Genomic DNA, 21328 nt, shown 5'->3' on the forward strand with positions numbered 1-21328 from the left:
CTGGCCGAAACATCTCTGAGCTCCAGACTTAAATATCCAATTATCTATTAGTTTTTATCTCTCTGTAAGGCTCCACCATCCACCAAGCCTGAAACATGGGAGTGTTTCTCTATTTTTTTTCTCTCCTTTACTCCATACATAGAATCCACCTGTTAAAATTTCCTACCAGGCACTTCTCAGATGCATCCTCTTCTGTCTCCACTGCTGCCATCTATCATCTTTACCCGTAATAACAGTAACAGGGCCTTACATGCTTGCTCTGTCATCCATCCTTTATCAACTTTGCAGATAGTGTCATCTTTTTTTTTTTAAACATCTTTATTGGAATATAATTGTTTACATTGTTGTGTTAGTTGCTGCTGTATAACAAAATGAATCAGCTATACTTATACATATATCTCCATATATTCTCCCTCTTGTGTCTCCTTACCGTCCTTCCTATCCCAACCCTCTAGGTGGTCACAAAGCATGGAGCTGATCTCCCTGTGTTATGCGGCTGCTTCCCACTAGCTATCTATTTTACGTTTGGTAGTATATGTAAGTCCATGCTACTCTCTCACTTCGTCCCAGCTTACCCTTCCCACTCCCTGTGTCCTCAAGTCCATTCTCTACGTCTGCATCTTTATTCCTGTCCTGCTCCTAGGTTGTTCAGAACCATTTTTTAAAAAAATTAGATTCCATATATATATGTTAGCATATGGTATTTGTTTTTCTCCTTCTGACTTCACTCTGTATGACAGACTTTAGGTCCATCCACCTCACTACAAATAACTCAATTTCATTTCTTTTTATGGCTGAGTAATATTCCATTGTATATATGTGCCACATCTTCTTTATCCATTCATCCGTCGATGGACACTTAGGATGGTTCCATCTCCTGGCTATTGTAAATAGAGCTTCCATGAACATTGTGGTATATGACTCTTTTTGAATTATGGTTTTCTCAAGGTATATGCCCAGTATGGTAGTTCTATTTTTAGTTTTTTAAGGAACCTCCATACTGTTTTCCATAGTGGCTGTATCAATTTACATTTCCACCAACAATGCAAGAGGGTTCCCTTTTCTCCACACCCTCTCCAGCATTTATTGTCTGTAGATTTTTTGATGATGGCCATTCTGACTGGTGTGAGGTGATACCTCATTATAGTTTTGATTTGCATTTCTCTAATGATTAGTGACGTTGAGCATCCTTTCATGTGTTTGCTGGAAATCTGCATATCTTCTTTGGAGAAATGTCTATTTAGGTCTTCTGCCCATTTTTGGATTGGGTTGTTTGTTTTTTTGATATTGAGCTACATGAGCTGCTTGTGTATTTTGGAGATTAATCCTATGTCCATCACTTCTTTTGCAAATATTTTCTCCCATTCTGAAGGTTGTCTTTTCACCTTGTTCATGGTTTCCTTTGCTGTGCAAAAGCTTTGAAGTTTCATTAGGTCCCATTTGTTTAATTTTGTTTTTATTTCCATTTCTCGAGGAGGTGGGTCAAAAAGGATCTTGCTGTGATTTATGTCATAGAGTGTTCTGCCTATGTTTTCCACTAAGAGTTTTATAGTGTCTGGCCTTACATTTAGGTCTTAATTCATTTTGAACTTATACATTTAGGTCTTAATTCATTTTGAACTTATTTTTTTGTACAGTGTTAGGGAGTGTTCTAATCTCATACTTTTACATGTACCTGTCCAGTTTTCCCAGCACCATTTATTGAAGAGGCTGTCTTTTCTCCACTGTATATTCTTGCCTCCTTTATCAAAGGTAAGGTGACCATATGTGCGTGGGTTTATCTCTGGGGTTTCTATCCTGTTCCACTGATCTATATCTCTGTTTTTGTGCCAGTACCATACTGTCTTGATTACTGTAGCTTTGTAGTATAGTCTGAAGTCAGGGAGCCTGATTCCTTCAGTTCCGTTTTTCTTTCTCAAGATTGCTTTGGCTCTTCGGGGTCTTTTGTGTTACATACAAATTGTGCAATTTTTTGTGTTAGTTCTGTAAAAAATGCCATTTGTTCTTTGATAGGGATTGCATTGAATCTGTAGATTGCTTTGGGTAGTAGAGTCATTTTCACAATGTTGATTCTTCCAATCCAAGAACATGGTATATCTCTCCATCTGTTTGTATCATCATTAATTTCTTTCATCAGTGTTTTATAGTTTTCTGCATACAGGTCTTTTGTCTCCTTAGGTAGGTTTATTCCTAGATATTTTATTCTTTTTGTTGCAATGGTAAATGGGAGTGTTTCCTTAATTTCTCTTTCAGATTTTTCAGCATTAGTGTATAGGAATGTAAGAGATTTCTGTGCATTAATTTTGTATCCTGCTACTTTACCAAATTCATTGAGTAGCTCTAGTAGTTTTCTGGTAGCATCTTTAGGATTCTCTATGTATAGTATCATGTCATCTGCAAACAGTGACAGTTTTACTTCTTCTTTTCTGATTTGGATTCCTTTTATTTCTTTTTCTTCTCTGATTGCTATGGCTAAAACTTCCAAAACTCTGTTGAATAAGAGTGGTGAGAGTGGGCAACCTTGTCTTGTTCTTGATCTTAGTGGAAATGGTTTCAGTTTTACACCATTGAGAATGATGCTGTCTGTGGGTTTGTCATATATGGCGTTTATTATGTTGAGGAAAGTTCCCTCTATGCCTACTTTCTGCAGGGTTTTTATCATAAATTGGTGTTGAATTTTGTGAAAAGCTTTTTCTGCATCTATTGAGATGATCATATGGTTTTTCTCCTTCAATTTGTTACTATGGTTTCTCACATTGATTGATTTGCGTGTATTGAAGAATCCTTGCATTCCTGGGATAAACCCCACTTGATCATGGTGTATGATCCTTTTAATGGGCTCTTGGATTCTGTTTGCTAGTATTTGGTTGAGGATTTTTGCATGTTTGTTCATCAGTGATATTGGCCTGTAGTTGTCTTTTTTTTGTGACATCTTTGTCTGATTTTGGAATCAGGGTGATGGTGGCCTCATAGAATGAGTTTGGGAGTGTTCCTGCCTCTGCTATATTTTGGAAGAGTTTGAGAAGGATAGGTGTTAGCTCTTCTCTAAAAGTTTCATAGAATTCTCCTGTGAATCCACCTGGTTCTGGGCTTTCGTTTGTTGGAAGATATTTAATCACAGTTTCAATTTCAGTGCTTGTGATTGGTCTGTTTATATTTTCTATTTCTTCCTGTTTCAGTCTCAGAAGTTTGTGCTTTTCTAAGAACTTGTCCATTTCTTCCAGGTTTTCCATTTTATTGGCATATATTACATTCAGTGATCTTTCATGATCTTTTGTAGTTCTTCAGTGTCGGTTGTTCCTTCTCTTTATTCGTTTGTAATTCTGTTGATTTGAGTCTTCTCTCTTTTTTTATGATGAGTCTGGCTAATGGTTTATGAATTTTGTTTATCTTCTCAAAGAACCAGCTTTTAGTTTTATTGATATTTGCTATTGCTTTCTTTGTTTCTATTTCATTTATTTCTGTTCTGATCTTTGTGATTTCTTTCCTACTGCTAACTTTGGGTTTTGTTTGTTCTGCTTTCTCTAGTTCCTTTAGATGCAACGTTAGATTGTTTATTTGAGCTGTTTCTTGTTCCTTGAGGTAGGATTGTATAGCTATAAACTTCCCTCTTAGAACTACTTTCGCTACATCTCATAGGTTTTGGGTGATCGTGTTTTCATTGTCATTTGTTTCTAGGCATTTTTTGATTTCCTCTTTGATTTCTTCAGTGATCTCTTGGTTATTTAGTAGTGTATTGTTTAGCCTCCATGTGTTTGTATATTTTACGGTTTTTTTCTTGTAACTGATATCTAGTCTTACAGCATTGTTGTCGGAAAAGATACTTGATACAATTTCAATTTTCTTAAATTTACCAAGGCTTGATTTGTGACCCAAGTTATGGTCTATCCTGAAGAATGTTCCATGAACACTTAAGAAAAAAGTGTATTCTGTTGTTTTTGGATGGAATGTCCTATAAATAGCAATTAAGTCCATCATGTTTAATGTACCATTTAAAACTTGTGTTTCGTTATTTATTTTCATTTTGGTTGATCTCTCCATTGGTGAAAGTGGGGTGCTAAATTGCCCTACTCTGATTGTGTTACTGTCTATTTCCCCTTAATGGCTGTTAGCATTTGCCTTATGTATTGAAGTGCTCCTATGTTGGGTGCATCAATAATTACAATTGTTATATCTTCTTCTTGGATTGATCCCTTGATCATTATGTAGTGTTCTTCTTTGTCTCTTGTAATAGTCTTTATTTTAAAGTCTATTTTGTCTAATATGAGAATTGCTACTCCAGCTTTCTTTTGATTTCCGTTTGCAAGGAATAACTTTTTCCATCCCCTCACTTTCAGTCTGTATGTGTCCCTAGGTCTGAAGTGTGTCTCTTGTAGACAGCATATATATGGGATTTGTTTTTGTATCCATTCAGCCAGTCTATGTCTTTTGGTTGGAGTGTTTAATCAAATTACATTTAAGATAATTATTGATATATATATTCCTATTCCCATTTTCTTAATTGTTTTGGGTTTGTTATTGTAGGTCTTTTCTGTCTCTTGTGTTTCCTGCCTAGAGATGTTCCTTTAGCATTTGTTGTAGAGCTGGTTTGGTGGTGATGAATTCTCTTAGCTTTTGCTTGTCTGTAAAGCCCTTATTTTCTCTGTCGAATCTGAATGAGATCTTTGCTGAGTAGAGAAATCTTGGTTGTAGGTTATCCCTTTCATCACTTTAAATATGTCCTGCCAGTCCCTTCTGGCTTGCAGAGTTCCTGTTGAAAGATCAGCTGTTAATCTATGGGGATTCCCTTGCTTGTTATTTTTTCCTTGCTGCTTTTAATATTTTTTTTGTTTGTTTAATTTTTGATAGTTTGGTAAATATGTGTCTTGGTGTGTTTCTTCTTGGAATTTTCATGTATTTGACTCTCTATGCTTCCTGGATTTGATTGACTATTTCCTTTCCCATATTAGGGAAGTTTTGAAGCATAATCCTTTGAAATATTTTCTCAGTTCTTTCTTTTTCTCTTCCTCTTCTGAGACCCCTATAATTTGAATGTTGTTGCGTTTAATGTGGTCTCAGAAATCTCTGAGACTGTCCCCAATTCTTTTCATTTTTTTTTCTTTATTTTGCTCTGTGGTAGTTATTTCCACTATTTTATCTTCCAGGTCACTTTTCTGTTCTTCTGTCTCAGTTATTCTGTTAATGATTCCTTCCTGAGAATTTTTAATTTCATTTATTGTGCTGTTCATCATTGTTTGCTTGCTCTTTAGTTCTTCTAGGTCCTTGTTAAAAGTTTCTTGTATTTTCTCCCTTCTATTTCCAAGATTTTGGATTATCTTTACTATCATTACTCTGAATTCCTTTTCAGGTAGACTGCCTATTTCCTCTTCATTTTTTTGGTCTGGTGGGTTTTTACCTTGCTCCTTCATCTGCTATGTATTTTTCTGTCTTCTCATTTTGCTTAACTTACTGTGTTTGGGGTTGCCTTTTCGCAGGCTGCAGTTTGTAGTTCCCATTGTTTTTTGTGTCTCCCCCAGTGGGTAATGTTTGTTCAGTGGGTTGTGTAGGCTTCCTGGTGGAGGGGACTGGTGCCTGTGTTCTGGTGGATGAGACTGGATCTTGTCTTTCGGTGGGTTGGACTGCATCTGGTGGTGTGTTTTGGGGTGTCTGTGGTCTTATTATGATTTTAGGCAGCCTCTCTGCTAATGGGTGGGGTTGTGTTCCTGTCTTGCTAGTTGTTTGACATGGTGTGTCCATCACTGGAGCTTGCTGGGTGTTGATTGGAGCTGGGTTTTAACGTTGAGATGGAGATCTCTGGGAGAGCTCCGACCAATTGATATTATGTGGGGCCAGGAGGTCTCTGGTGGTCCAATGTCCTGAACTCGGCTCTCCCACCTCAGAGGCTCAGGCCTGACACCTGGCTGTGGAGCACCAAGACCCTGTCAGTCACACGGCTCAGAAGAAAAGGCAGAAAAGAAAGAAAGAAATATAAAGTTATTAAAATAAAAATTTAAAAATATATTATTAAAATTAAAAAGTAAGAAAAAAAAAGAAGATAGCAACCAAACCAATAAACAAATCCACCATGATAACAAGGGCTAAAAACTAAAGTAAGATAAGCATATAAATAAGATACTAGTCAATCACATACAGCAAACCCCAAGTCTACAGTTGCTCCCAAAGTCCACCGCCTCAATTTTGGGATGATTCGTTGTCTCTTCAGGTATTCCACAGATGCAGGGTACAACAAGTTGGTTGTGGAGATTTAATCCACTGCTCCTGAGGCTACATGGAGAAATTTCCCTTTCTCTTCTTTGTTTGCACAGCTCTTGGGGTTCAGTTTTGGATTTGGTCACTCTCTTATGTCTGTTCTTCACCCAGACAGGAGAGGGTTAAAGGAGCTGCTGATTAGGGGGCTGTGGCTCACTCAGGCTGGGGAGAGGGAGGGGTACTGAATGCAGGTGAGCCTGCAGTGGCAGAAGCCAGTGAGACGTTGCAACAGCCTGTGGGCACACCGTGTGTTCTCCCAGGGAAGTTGTCCCTGGATCACGGGACCCTGGGAGTAACAGGCTGCACAGGTTCCCAGGAGGGGATGTGTGGATAGTGACCTGTGCTTGCACACAGGATTCTTGGTGGCTGCAGCAGTAGCCTTAGTGTTCCATGCCCGTTTCTGGTGTCCGCACTGATAGTTGCGGCTCACACCCATCTCTGAAGCTCGTTTAGGCAATGCTCTGAATCCCCTCTCCTCGTGAACCCCAAAACAATGGTCTCTTGCCTCTTAGGCAGTTCCAGACTTTTTCCTGGACTCCCTGCCGGCTAGCTTTTGCACACTAGCCCCCTGCAGGCTGTGTTCACATAGCCACCCCCAGCCCTCTCCCTGGAATCTGACCTCCTACGACCAAGCCTCAGCTCCCAGCCCCACCCGCACTGGCGGATGAGCAGACAAGCATCTCAGGCTGGTGAGTGCTGGTCGACACCAGTCCTCTGTGTGGGAATCTCTCCGCTTTGCCCTCTGTACCCCTGTTGCTGCACTCTCCTCTGTGGCTCTGAAGCTTCCCCCCTGGCCATCCCTGGTCTCCGCCAGTGAAGGAGCTTCCTAGTGTGTGGAAACTTTTCCTCCTTCACAGCTCCCTCCCAGAGGTGCAGGTCCTGTCCCTACTCTTTTATCTGTGTTTTTCTTTTTTTCTTTTGCCCTATCCAGGTATGTGGGGAGTTTATTGCTTTTCGGGAATTGTGAGGTCTTCTGCAGCATTCAGTAGGTGTTCAATAGGAGTTTTTCCACATGTAGATGTATTTTTTGATGTGTTTGTGGGGAAGAAGGTGATCTCCAGGACTTACTCCTCCACCATCTTGAAGGTCCTGGCCAGATGGAGTCATCTTTTAAGGCCTTGAATCAAATCAAATGTTTCTTCTCTGCTTAAAACCCTTTGGGGTCTTCCCATTGCACTTTGAATAAAACCTTAACATCATTTATACAGCTTGAGGTCTGGTGGGATATGTGGTCATTCATATTAACAAGGATACACACATGAGTGTACATATTCACCCTGGCCACAAGGTCCCTGAGCCAAGATAACCTATTGGTAGGGGTCTGGGACTCATCAGTGTCTTGCAGACCCAATACCCAGTATAATGCCTGACATGTAATTTGTGTTCAAAAATAATCGTTGAATAATAGATTAATGAAAGAAGTTTATTTGATATCATATTGAGTTTTACTGAATGGGAAGATATTATGCATGTTACCATTAACTTTGGAAGGTATTATGGAGAACATCTATTTTAAGTATAATGCAGACTCTGGAGCCAGACAACCTGGATTTAAAACTCAACTTTCTTAGTTATTATCTGTGAGACGCTAACTTACTTCACTTCTTTGAACCTCAGTTTCTTGTCTATAAAATAATGATAATAAGATGGCCTACTGCTATTATATATAGAATTGATGAACAACCAGGTCCTACTGTATAGCACAGGGAACTATATTCAATATCTTGTGATAAACCATAATGGAAAATAATAAAAGAAAAAGAATGTATACTTGCGTGTAACTGAATCACTTTGCTGTACAGCAGAAATTAACACAACCTTGTACAACAATGTAAATTATACTTCAAGAAAATAAACTAAAAAAAAGATGGCCTACTTCTTTTGGTTGTTATAAGGATTATAATGGTTAATATACATGAAGTGCTTAGAAAATATCTGCCACAGAGTATTTGCCATTATTATTATTATTATTATTATTATTATTATTATTACTCTACTCTCTACCTGGTACAGGAATGACTCCAACATTCCTGGCAGGTAGTTTTGCAATTCTAGTGATGGGGAATGCTCTTCCTGAAATCTTGAGCTACTTCTAACAAAATTCAAAGCTATTTATTGTAAGATTGGCCCCCTTCATTAGCATGGAAATCTATGCTAATAGCGACTCTATGCTAATTGTAATTAAAGGTTGATTCTGGGACCCAATTCCAATGTGTGTGTGTGTGGGTTCTCCCACACTAACAAGCAATTTCCAGACACCAGCTGGGTGTCCTAATAATTCAACTCAATTCTGACACTATCTACCTGGAGATGACATCAGATTCCACAGGTTAAGAGCTCAGTTGTACAAGATTGCACCTTTGCCCTTGCCCACCCCTACCCCCAACTGCAAATGGCAGTCACTAGTCCAGATTGTTACCTGTGCTTCTGAGGGACTGGCTAGAGAAATCAGTTTCCCTGTGCAACTCCCTCCTTGGGTTCCATTAATTTGCTAGAGCAGCTCTCAGAATTCAAAGAAACATTTTACTCACTAGATTACCAGTTTATTATGAAAGGATGTAACTCAGGAACAGCCCGATGGACAGATGCAGAGATGCATAGGGCAAGGTATGGGGAAAGGGCCCAGAGCTTCCATGTCCTCATGGGGAGTGCCACTCTCCCCTAATCTCCATGTGTTCACCAAACCTGGAAGTTCTCTGAACCCACTCCTTTTGGGTTTTTATGGAGACGTCATTATATAGGCATGATTGATTAAAACATCGGCCATTGGTGATTGGTTCAAGCTTTAGGCCTTCTCCCCTCCCCAGAGGTCAGGGGGTGAACTGAAAGTTTCAACCCTCCAATCACTTGGTTGATAACCGGCCCCTGTCCTTAGGTAGGGCCCCAAAGTCACCTCATTAATATAACAAAAGACAGCTCTATGGTTTCCTTAGGAAATTCCAAGCGTTTTAAGAGCTCTGTGCCAGAAATGAGGATGAAGACCAAAACTATATTTTTTATTATAAATCACAGTATTACAGTAATAATCTTAATAACCCCTCGTATTTTACCAGTTACAAGGTGCTTTCACAAATATCTCATTTGATCCTGAGGATAGCCATCTAGGAGAAGTGTGGGTGAGTGATTGTCATTTCAATTTTACAGATATAGAAACTGAGACTGGGAGATTTGCCCAAGGTCGTGCAGCTACTAAGTAACCCAGGGCTCCATGATAAAAAAATTTCCAGGTGGAGGGCTTGTCTACCAAGGCTGTGTAAAATCATCCACTGGGACCATGAAAAAATATTTGAACTTTTCTCTATATTTGTCTCATCCTTTAAAATCATCTACATTTTACGTTTGTTTTCTAACTTATATAATGTTAGGATGATGCTGCATATTGATTGCTTATAAATAACATATATGTATTATATGACGAGCTCAAATAAAACTTTAAACTTTTCATTAAAGTATGCTTTCATGAAAGTATCTAGAAAAGTGTAAATATCATGAGTGCACCGCTCAATGAATTTTCACAAACTGAACACACCAAGGTAAGCAGCTGTCAAATCAAGAAACAGAATATTACCAGTGATATTACCACGGTCTCCCTTCTGCTCCCTCCCATTTATTACCATCCACCCCCAACTCCTGTAACAGCTATCCTGATCTCTACAACACAGATTTGCTTTGCTAGTTTTTGCACGTTATGTAAATGATATAAATGGAACCATACAGCATGCTTTATGTTGAGCCATATGAAATGGTCAATATTCAGCAGTTTTTGATCTTCATAAAGACAATTTCATGTGGTTCATCCTAATACTTTGTGTGTCTTTCCTTTCTCCCTCACTTAATTTTTACTTGTGAGAATCATCTATGTTGATGTGTGTAGCTGTACATCATTCATACACATCACCGTATGCTATCACATTACGTGACTGTACCACAATTAGTTTATTCATTGATGGGCATTTGTATAGTTTCTGATATGTGGCTATTATGAATAATACTTGAATGAACATTCTAATATCTGACTTTTAGTGACCACGTGCCGGGTATATGCCTAGGAGAGGAGTTCCTCCGTCATTGGCTTTCCTGATATTCAGCTTCAGTAATTGCTGCCAAAGAGTTTTCCAAAGTGGCTGCACCAATTTGCACTCCCGCAACCTCTCCAACACTGCACATTCTGTCTTTTTAATTTTAGCTCTTCCAGCGGGCGTACTGTTAGAGGTTTTAATTTGTACTTCTCTGATGAATAATGAGGTGAACATGCCTTTATCATGGGCTCATTGGTCATGCTCAAATATTTTGTATTAAAAGGTAGTGCACCGTAAAGAGCTTCAAGACTTGGGAAGAGTGGGATATTTTCTCTAATAGCCTGGACTACTTTTTTCTCAGACTGCTGTGCGGGAGGAAGTCCCTGTCTTCTGGTGCTGAGACCAGGGGAAAGGGAGTGGGCCCAAATGGAGAGGGGACATGAAGACTTCCCCTTCTCCCTTCCGCAGGGTTGGCTCTGGGTGTGAGAAACTTGTTCTGCAACCAGCACTCAGTTTTCTGCCCTGATGTGGTGTGTTCCTGGTCCTGGGGTCCTGGGGCAGATGTCTTTTCAGTGAGGCAAAGGCTGTTTTCACTACATTCAGAGCAACCTGTTAGGAATTTAAGTGCAAGACTAAGTGAGACTTAAAGGACTAATAAAATATCGAGTCCAAACTTCCTATAACCTTCTTGGGTAGTCATTGGCCTCTTCTTGCATACTTTCAGCGAAGGTGAACTCACTACTGCATGTGAAATCCTTTTCATTGCTGGGCTATTTAATTCCTGATATGAACAGAAATCTGCCTTTCTGTACCCTGAACTCATGGACCCATGCTCTTTCCTCTGGGATCACATTTGAAAGGTCTGAAGACAGCTGTCGTGTGCCCTCTAAGTCTTGCCATCTTTGTATGAAACTCCCCCATTTCTCACTCACAGCTCACGTGACAAGAGGCCTCACCCTTCTGCTCACATTCATTTGGATAGAGTAAAAGTTGGTCAGTGTCTGCCTTCAAGGGCAGTGTCCAGGAGGAGACTCCAGAGGCTGCTGACCTGTCCAGCTCTGTTGCAGATGCATCTCTCTCTGTGTTAGCACAGAGAGAGCTGCATCTGCTCCCAGCCTCCACATGGCCAGACCCTTCAGATCATTCACTTTTCCATTCAGACCTCATGTGCTAAGTTAGGCTTTTCCAGACTACCTGACTAGACAGACTTCCTCACCAGACACTGTCTCGTCATCTTGTTTTATTCTCTACATTTTCTTATTTATGCATTTGTTTAGTTGCTTTTCGTCTGTCTTCCTGCATTCATCTAAGCTCTGGGAGGCAGATCTTTATGTATCTCATTCATCACTGTATCTCCAGTGCTTGGAACAGTGCTGGCCCATACAAGGCTCTCAGATTTTCTTTAAAGGAAAGAAATGGTGGGGTCCAGATTTGAATTCCGGCAGTCGGATTCCTGAGCTTACGTCCTGAACCCCCATGCACGTTGCCCCCACCCCATACATTATTTAACTCTGTCTTGCACATTTAGCCTTCCTCCCACTCTGTTAGATGCTACATCTCTGTGCTCTTGCCTTCGCAAGCACCTGGCTTTGGCTGGGCCCCAGTGTGTGCGGCCATCTCTGACTCAGGCCCAGCGCTTCCATGGCCAGTAGGTGGTGCTGTTGGGAAGAGAAAAGGGGTCCCCAGGGCTTTTAAAGGCTGGCCAGTGGTTGAGACTGTTGGAGAGGAGGAGAGATGGGGGTCTTCAGGTTAGATAGCTCTGCCAGCCCACCTGCCTCTTCTTCTAGCCATTTCCAGGTGTGAGGCCAGTGTCTGTGGGAGAGAAGAGAGAGCAGGAGTGGGTGAGTCCAGACCTGGTGCCCATTGGCTGAGATGTCCTGGGGCTAATGATGGTAGTGGGGATGGAGAGGGAAGACGTGGGGATATCCCCCACTATACTACCTCTCTAAGCCAGGACCTGCCAGTTCGTACTTATACAGGGCTGATCTGGGCACCTGCCTGTTGATCTAATGTCCTCCAGCCAACACACACACACACACGCAGAATGGGGCTAGAGAGGGGCACCAGGCCGCAGGCACTAAGACTTCTGGGCTTGCAGTTTTCCGGAGAGGTCTTCCTATTCCAACCTTGGGCTGCAAATTTCTCCAGTGTGGAGAGTCTCATCTGCTCTCCATCTGTATTCCCGTACCATCAAGCATCGTGTCTTATACATGCAGGTACCTGGTTAGGGTGATCATATCGTCTTGGTTCATGGGGGACTATCCCAATGTTAACACCAAAGTCTGGCATCCTGGGAACCCCTTCAGTTCCAGGACAGCCAGGATGAGTTTTGTCACCCTAACAATAAAAGAAGCCTCCTTCATCTCTGCCTCAGAGGACATGCTGGTTGGCTGACTCCGAGAGTTTCTAAAACTTAATGTGGTTGGTCCTATGAAGACAGCCAAAGAGCACAGCCAGGCCCATGGGCCATCATCTGGGGCTCTCGTGCTGACAGGAGACACAGGCCACTCACACACAAGGCAGCTGTAAGGGACCACAGACCCCTAGGGACCAGTGTGGGTGCATGGCGCCCAGGCTGAAGTGCTGCAGGGGTCTCCCTCTACACTTAGGAAGTGGGCCTGACATCATGGAAGGTTTCCTGGAGGAAGTGAGTTTGAAACACATGGGTCGGAAGACACAAGCAGGAGGAGGATCCTGGATTGGAGAGGGGCAGGTGCAGGTGGTAAGGAGGCTACGATGGTTGTCAGGTGCACATGAGCGTGGAACAGATGGACCACACTGGCTCAGGAGAGAAGGGAGGTCCAGAAGGCGAGGTAGTAAGGAATAAAGGGGAAACAGATGTGCTAAACCCTGGCTGAGAAGATTGGATTTGGAAGCTAGTGAGGAATTACTGTAAGGTGCCACTCAGGGCTGAAGTGTTTGGCCCAAAACACATACTTAGAAAAGTCCTAAATTTGGGGGAGCCACTTCTCATCACTTACCTGTCCTCCTCCTTTCCTTTAGCCTCAAGCCATGGTCCCTCTGCTGGTCTTCAGGAGTTTGGACCCCCGAAGGGCCTCTGGGGAATATATTAGAGGTCAGAGTAATTTCCTCTGTCTCCTGACCTCGGGGTCAGGTCTTCTGAATCTCCCTGTCCCACTAGGCTCCTCTGGCCCCAGTCCCAACTCTGCCCAAGAGAATTAGATGAGTGAGGTGAGTCTCAGTGCTAGACAAGCAGAGCGAAGCTTAGCTGTCACACTGGTATCATCACCCCCTAGTTGTACACCTCCAGTTCATAGAAGCATGACAAGTCCAAAAGCAGCTCCTGTCACCAGCAAACAGATCTCATCATATGAATTTTCTTAAACTGAACCCAAATTTGTAATTTCAGCCTATTTCTCTTCCAACTCCATCCCTTGCAAACTCACAGAAATCCATTTCCTCCCTCACAAAAGCACTTAAAATACTTGAGCAAGGCTATCCTGCTCCTTCGGCCAATTTCTTCTCTAGACTAAATAGATTTCAATAGTTGTTACAGTGAAAGTCCTCAGTCCACGGTTCCATCATGCATCCCCCTCCCCTGGGGCCTCTGGAGCCTGGCACGGGGCCTGTGCAGAGTGGTTCTCCACAAACAGCTACCGAAGGAGTGGATGAATCCCACCACCCTCCCTTATGCTCTTGTCAGTTTGCATCTTCTTCTCTCGGCACACAGAGCCCATGGGTCCCACACTTGTCACATATTGAGTTAACTGGGTCAAAAGTTGAAGTCAAATCAAGTTAGAGAAAAATTAAAGGTTTATGGTACGAACAAAAGGACAGTTTGCAGAACTGGAAGACTTCTAGCAGAAAGTGGCAAGAAGCTGAGAAAAAGAGGGTCGTAGCTTGGTTTCTTTTTTTTCTTTCTTTTTTTTGATGTGGACCATTTTTAGAGTCTTTATTGAATTTGTTACAATATTGCTTCTGTTTTATGTTTTGGTTGTTTGGCCCTGAAGCATATGGGATTTTAGCTCCCTGACCAGGGATCAAACCCACACCCACTGCACTGGGGAGCAAAGTCTTAACCACTGGACCACCCAGGAAGTCCCTAGAGCTCTGTTTTGAAAGTGAGGAAGTACATTGATCTCTACCGTGATTGGCCACTAGAAACCTGCATCCCTTTTTGGCTAACGGTGCTACACAAAATTACTCTTTTGTAGCTGATTGGCTGGGAAGCTATGAAATCATGCTGACGTGAGGAAAGCTTAAGTTTGCTTATGGTCAGAAGCCAACAATTTGGGGGAATCAGGACAGTTTTAGTTTTGGTTATGTGGCTGTGGGTGTTTGGTGGAGGGATATATGAAAACTATGGCATCTGTTTGTGGTTTTCTTTAACAGTTGTCAACAAGGACTCCTAGCATCTGGGACTCTCCCTGGTAATACGCTCCCCCCCCGCCACCCCCCCCACCCCCGCTTCTGAAAGGCTTCAGCTCAGATGCAAATAGCTGAGGGAGTCTAGGTGCTGTGGGCTTGGTCCTGGCTGTCCCCATGGCCCAGTTCTGTGTCACTAGGGCCCCAGCTCCAGCAGCAGCAGCAGCGCAGGAAGGGCTGGGTCAGAGCTCTGTGAGCATGAGCACGGTGCGGTGGTTCCTATGACAGAGCTTGATGAAGGCCTGCTGGCTCCCTGACGTCTGCTCCCCTATCTGCAATCTGCAGGTTTGTCTCCCTCCATCTGTTGAGGCCTCCCCTGTAATCAGCGGGTTATCCTCTTTTGGATATGGCTGGACTCCCCCTGCTTGTCTGCCCCGTGCTTCCGCTCAGCATCTGAGTGTCTGATCTTGGACTCCAATATGTGCACACTTTTTTTTTTTCTTTTTTGTGGTACACGGGCCTCTCACTGTTGTGGCCTCTCCCGTTGCAGAGCACAGGCTCTGGACGCGCAGGCTCAGTGGCCATGGCTCACGGGCCCAGCCGCTCCGTGGCATGTGGGATCTTCCCGGACCGGGGCACGAACCCGCGTCCCCTGCATCGGCAGGCGGACTCTCAACCACTGCGCCACCAGGGAAGCCCTGTGCACACTTTTAATGCCAGAGATCAAAGACGTTCCTTGGGCTTGAGCCAGGCTGGAAAAATGTCCCAGAACATCCTCAGCCCAGTCAGAAGCTTTCCTGCTGGGAAGGCTCTCTGGAGTCTCTTTGCAGGCTGGGGCCCTGGGGAGCAGCTGGCTTATTCCAAAATTGGAAAATGGAAGAGAAAACTTGTTCCAAGCAGGCAAGAGAACTGATTCAGACCCCTGGAGATGTTCAGGGACTTGATATGTGCAGGAGGTTTTGGAAAGTGTCCTTTGGTGTGTGTGGCCCGTGGAAAGACAGCTCTCTAGCTCTGCACAGGGATGCTGCCTGCTTGGATCTTCAGCACCTGGCACCTGGTAGGTGATCAGTGAGTGCTTCTTAGGTTCATGAATGAATGAATGAGAAGAAGACAGCTTCTAGAAACTTCATCTGTGTGCCATGGGCACTTTCCTCATGCAAATAGGAGTCTGTTGTGGAGTCAAGAGAAACTCTGGTTAGAATCTTGACTTCACTACTTACTAGCTTTGTGAGGCCTGACCAGTTCCTTAACAAAGGGGCAATATACACCCCCTGAGGCTACTGCCAGGATTCCCTTAGAGAATGTGCGTAGACCTCAGGGCCTGGCACTTGCCACCTGCAGACTCAGTGAGTGCCTGAGGGCTCCATGTTGCCGCTTGAAATCTCCCCCAAGTCATCTTCCAGCTCTTTCTTGCCTTAGAAAATCTCCAAGATTGAGACACTGGGGTGGTCCCAGTGCTGGAAAGACCTCAGTTCAGCCAAACAGCTGAGACCTTGGGCTCCCCTTCAGGGAGGGGCTGTCCTGGCCATCCATGGGGGCACAGCCATACAGGCTGAGGAGAAAGGGGGACCCGGGGGATGAGGGAGGAACCTCTTTACCCCTCAGGAGGCTGGCCCTTGACTCAAGCCTCAGGGCCCAGGTCAGACCTCAGGGCACAGCTGAGAAACCGCCATTGGTTCTCTCCTGTAAGTCTGGAGTCTACTCGGCCCTTTCATGCAACCTCAGAGCCCACAGCCTTGTGTATCCTCCACAACTGGGCAGTGACAGGGTGCAGGGAGGTGACCCAGGATGCCTGACTTTTCTGAAATCTGGCCAGATGGTAGGGCAGAGTTTGTGTTCATCTCAGATGCACACCTAGGTCTTCCCTCTGACAGGGATGCTATGCTTGTGGGTATCATGGCTCTTCCATGTAACTCCCCTCCTACCCATTTTAACCCTTTTGTCTGGAAAACAAGGATCAGAGAGGAAAGATGCTGTAGTGGAAAGAATCCTGGACCTGAAGTTTTGAGGCCCCAGCCCCAGGTGGATTTTCTCAGGTGTAAAATGTGGGCATAGCTGAGCCTATGATATATTGTGGATGGGGGTGAGATGGTCCAGGTGCCCCTTAAGGAGGCTTCTTTGAGCATGGCTGTTCTATGTACCTTAGAGGGCTGTTTCTTTTTTTTTAAAAAACAATGAATTAATTAATTTTTGGCTGCAATGGGTCTTTGCTGCTGCGCGCGGGCTTTCTCTACTTGCGGTGAGCGGGGCTACTCTTTGTTCCAGTGTGTGGGCTTCTCATTGTGGTAGCTTCTTTTGTTGCACAACATGGCCTCTAGGCGCCCAGGCTTCAAGAGTTGTGGCTCAAGGGCTCTGGAGCGCAGGCTTAGTAGTTGTGGCATGCGGACTTAGTTGCTCTGCAGCATGTGGGATCTTCCGGGACCAGGGCTCGAACCCGTGTCCCCTGCATTGGCAGGTGGATTGTTAACCACTGTGCCACCAGGGAAGCCCTGGAGGGCTGTTTTTTATTCCTATTCCAGATTATCAAAAAAGGAAAAAATAGCCATCACAAGCACAGCAGGTGGTTGGTTGGTGGAGAGGAATAAGCACACATCAAGTCAGGCGTCAGTTTTAGGATCAGCTTTATTCTGCATTTTACCTTCACCAGGGAGAAGAAAGCAAAGAAGGTGGAGAACAGACCAGCCTGCACCACACAGTCACAAATCACATCTCTAAAGAGTATACATGGTGGAAATAAAGGGCCTAAAGCAGGTCAGCAATGAAGCAAAAAGATCAACCATCAGGACCCCAAACATTTCATCTCATCTTTCCTTATTGGCTGTTTGGAATCAATTTCATTTAGTTTCCTTTTTAAAAGCACAGCCAACATTCCAACATCTAATCATTTTCTGTTCTTTTTTGGGGATGCAGAGACAAAATTACCCAGTTTTTGATTTTTGCAACATCACCAACTCCTTCTCCACAGCCATGGTGGTGGTGATCCACACAAAGACCACCAAAATTCAGTTTGTTTTGAGGCTCAAGTGAGAGGTTGACACTCTGAAAGAAGGATGGAGGCATCCTTGGCTGTTACATGCCCAGGGCTGGGTGAATTTTTGCCCCAAAGGAGCTGAACTAGGCTTCTTTGGTCGCCCCTGATAACCACATCATATTCCTACATCAGAGACATTCTAATAGATTGTTGACAACATTTATTCACAGAGGTTGAGGAAATACAGAAAGAACTGCCTTCAGAGACACAGACCAAGTCCTGGAATACTGAAGAAGCCAGGAGGCAAGAGCAGGGTGAACATAGACATACCCATAGGAGAAGGTCACCATGACAGGGGTTGGAGTTGGGCTGGGATCATCTTCTTGACCCCCAAATGGCATTATGAGCAGCTACTTTCCCTTGCCAGGGGGTAAGCACTTCTCCTGGACTTTCTGTGGGCAAACCTCCACACGTTTTGTCTGAGATATCTCCTGGCATGTCTCCACACACTGAGGTGGGCTTTGGTCTTGACATAGAGGTAGGCATGGGTCTTGGCCTTGCTGTAAGAAGTTTTCTTGGTTTAACTCCTGGCACTGAGGAAGATGCACCTCTTGAGCTTGCGCTGGGCACTTCTTTTGGCAAGGGTGCTGGCATGGGGGGAGGCACACCTCCTCAGCCTTTGCCTGGCAATGCCCTTGGGTCTTTTGAAGACTTGGAGGAGGCACACATGGCTGTTTGCACTGCTGCTTATTAAAGGACATCCTAGGGTGATTTGCAGGACCTGCAACAAACACAAGCTTTGAAATTATTTGCATTAACAGTAACAGGCTGGGAATTGGCGGGATGAAGGATTGTTAGAGGGGAACGGGGAGCGAATGATTATTAACACTAAGAGCTCATTTCTCTGCTGATTTTTATTCCTTTCTCTTTTCTATCCCTACTTCAGCTCTCTCTGACACCCGTCTCCTAGGTGGGGATATTCTCAGAGATTTTGTCAATATCTATAGGCCCAAACTCCTAAACCCAATCCTTCCATGGGTCTTTTCATTCTCTCCTATTTGACTAATCTTTTTGAAAATTAGATGCAGGAGACTAGGTAGAATACACAGAATGGTTTGAGAAGCCCAAGAAATGGCAAACCACTTCAAAAATCAGAATAAACTACAGTCCAGTAGAGGAAGAGGATAGTAGCTTCCCCGTCACAGAGCAGAAAGGGAGAGAGAGGGCACAGACGTCCTCACTTACCTGATCTTCAACAACCCTCAACAAAGGATGTGGATGGAGGAGGCTAGCCTGGTAGGGACTTTTATATAGTGCTTGGTCCAGCCTCCTGCAAGACAGACTGGCCACGTGGGCTGAGGTCTTAATTGTGGAGTCACCATAACAAGCTTCCTCTGAAATTGCCATGGATTGAGTCACTGCTTGGGATGCCTGTTAATCAGCCTCCATTTTGACCTCTGGGTCCTCATCAGGCCTCAGCAGGGAGGGGCTTCTGTCATATCTCTCTTCTATTTTTATTTTTTTTTTAATTTTAATTTTATTTTTATTGAGTATAATTGCTTTACAATGGTATGTTAGTTTCAGATTCACAACAAAATGAATCAGTTATATATATACATATGTTCCCATATCTCTTCCTGCTTGCGTCTCCCTCCCTCCCACCCTCCCTATCCCACCCCTCCAGGTGGTCACAAAGCACCGAGCTGATCTCCCTGTGCTATACGGCTGCTTCCCACTAGCTATCTACATTACGTTTGGTAGTGTATATATGTCCATGCCTCTCTCTCGCTTTGTCACAGTTTACCCTTCCCCCTCCCCATACCCTCAAGTCCATTCTCTAGTAAGTCTGTGTCTTTATTCCTGTTTCACCCCTAGGTTCTTCATGACATTTTTTTTTCTTAAATTCCATATATATGTGTTAGCATATGGTATTTGTCTTTCTCTTTCTGACTTACTTCACTCTGTATGACAGACTCTAGGTCCATCCACCTCATTACAAATAGCTCAATTTCGCTTCTTTTTATGGCTGAGTAATATTCCATTGTATATATGTGCCACATCTTCTTTATCCATTCATCCGATGATGGACACTTAGGTTGTTTCCATCTCTGGGCTATTGTAAATAGAGCTGCAATGAACATTTTGGTACATGACTCCTTTTGAATTATGGTTTTCTCAGGGTATATGCCCAGTAGTGGGATTGCTGGGTCATATGGTAGTTCTATTTGTAGTTTTTTAAGGAACCTCCATACTGTTCTCCACAGTGGCTGTATCAATTTACATTCCCACCAACAGTGTAAGAGGGTTCCCTTTTCTCCACACCCTCTCCAGGATTTACTATTTGTAGATTTTTTGTTGATGGCCATTCTGACTGGTGTGAGATGATATCTCATTGTAGTTTTGATTTGCATTTCTCTAATGATTAGTGATGTTGAGCATTCTTTCATGTGTTTGTTGGCAGTCTGTATATATTCTTTGGAGAAATGTCTATTTAGGTCTTCTGCTCATTTTTGGATTGGGTTGTTTGTTTTTTTGTTATTAAGCTGCCTGAGCTGTTTATAAATTTTGGAGATTAATCCTTTGTCAGTTGCTTCATTTGCAAATATTTTCTCCCATTCTGAGGGTGCTCTTTTGGTCTTGTTTATGGTTTCCTTTGTTGCACAAAAGCTTTTAAGTTTCATTAGGTCCCATTTGTTTATTTTTGTTTTTATTTCCATTACTCTAGGAGGTGGGTCAAAAAGGACCTTGCTGTGATTTATGTTATAGAGTGTCCTGCCTATGCTTTCCTCTAAGAGTTTGATAGTTTCTGGCCTTACATTTAGGTCTTTAATCCATTTTGAGCTTATTTTTGTGTATGGTGTTAGGGAGTGATCTAATCTCATACTTTTACATGTACCTGTCCAGTTTTCCCAGCACCACTTATTGAAGAGGCTGTCCTTTCTCCACTGTACATTCCTGCCTCCTTTATCAAAGATAAAGTGACCATACGTGTGCGGGTTTATCTCTGGGCTTTCTATCCTGTTCCATTGATCTATATTTCTGTTTTTGTGCCAGTACCATACTGTCTTGATTACTGTAGCTTTGTAGTATAGTCTGCAGTCAGGAAGCCTGATTCCTCCAGCTCCGTTTTTCGTTCTCAATATTGCTTTGGCTATTCGGGGTCTTTTGTGTTTCCATACAAATTGTGAAATTTTGTGTTCTAGTTCTGTGAAAAATGCCAGTGGTAGTTTGATAGGGATTGCATTGAATCTGTAGATTGCTTTGGGTAGTAGAGTCATTTTCACAATGTTGATTCTTCCAATCCAAGAACATGGTATATCTTTCCATCTATTTGTATCATCTTTAATTTCTTTCATCAGTGTCTTATAATTTTCTGCATACAGGTCTTTTGTCTCCTTAGGTAGATTTATTCCTAGGTATTTTATTCTTTTTGTTGCAATGGTAAATGGGAGTGTTTTCTTGATTTCACTTTCAGATTTTTCATCCTTAGTGGATAGGAATGCCAGAGATTTCTGTGCATTAATTTTGTATCCTGCTACTTTACCAAATTCATTGATTATCTATAATAGTTTTCTGGTAGCATCTTTAGGATTCTCTATGTATAGTATCATGTCATCTGCAAAGAGTGACAGCTTTACTTCTTCCTTTCTGATTTGGATTCCTCTTATTTCCTTTTCTTCTCCGATTGCTGTGGCTAAAGCTTCCAAAACTATGTTGAATAAGAGTGGTGAGAGTGGGCAACCTTGTCTTGTTTCTGATCTTA

General features: G+C 43.0%; 1 protein-coding gene across 1 annotated transcript; it reads right to left on the minus strand.

Annotated features, from left to right (window-relative positions):
- Window positions 1-17666: 17666 nt before the first annotated feature.
- PRR9 (proline rich 9) lies at window positions 17667-18341 on the minus strand. Its single transcript, XM_004285666.2, has one exon. The coding sequence runs from the start codon at window positions 18324-18326 to the stop codon at window positions 17976-17978; it is 351 nt and encodes a 116-aa protein (XP_004285714.1). The 5' UTR covers window positions 18327-18341; the 3' UTR covers window positions 17667-17975.
- Window positions 18342-21328: the final 2987 nt, after the last annotated feature.

The sequence above is a fragment of the Orcinus orca genome, chromosome 1, assembly GCF_937001465.1.
Source record: "Orcinus orca chromosome 1, mOrcOrc1.1, whole genome shotgun sequence".
Taxonomy (NCBI): domain Eukaryota; kingdom Metazoa; phylum Chordata; class Mammalia; order Artiodactyla; family Delphinidae; genus Orcinus; species Orcinus orca.

Excerpts from the sequence above, each read along its gene's own strand:
- PRR9 (XM_004285666.2), bottom strand. The coding sequence starts at position 18,326 with ATGTCCTTTAATAAGCAGCAGTGCAAACAGCCATGTGTGCCTCCTCCA.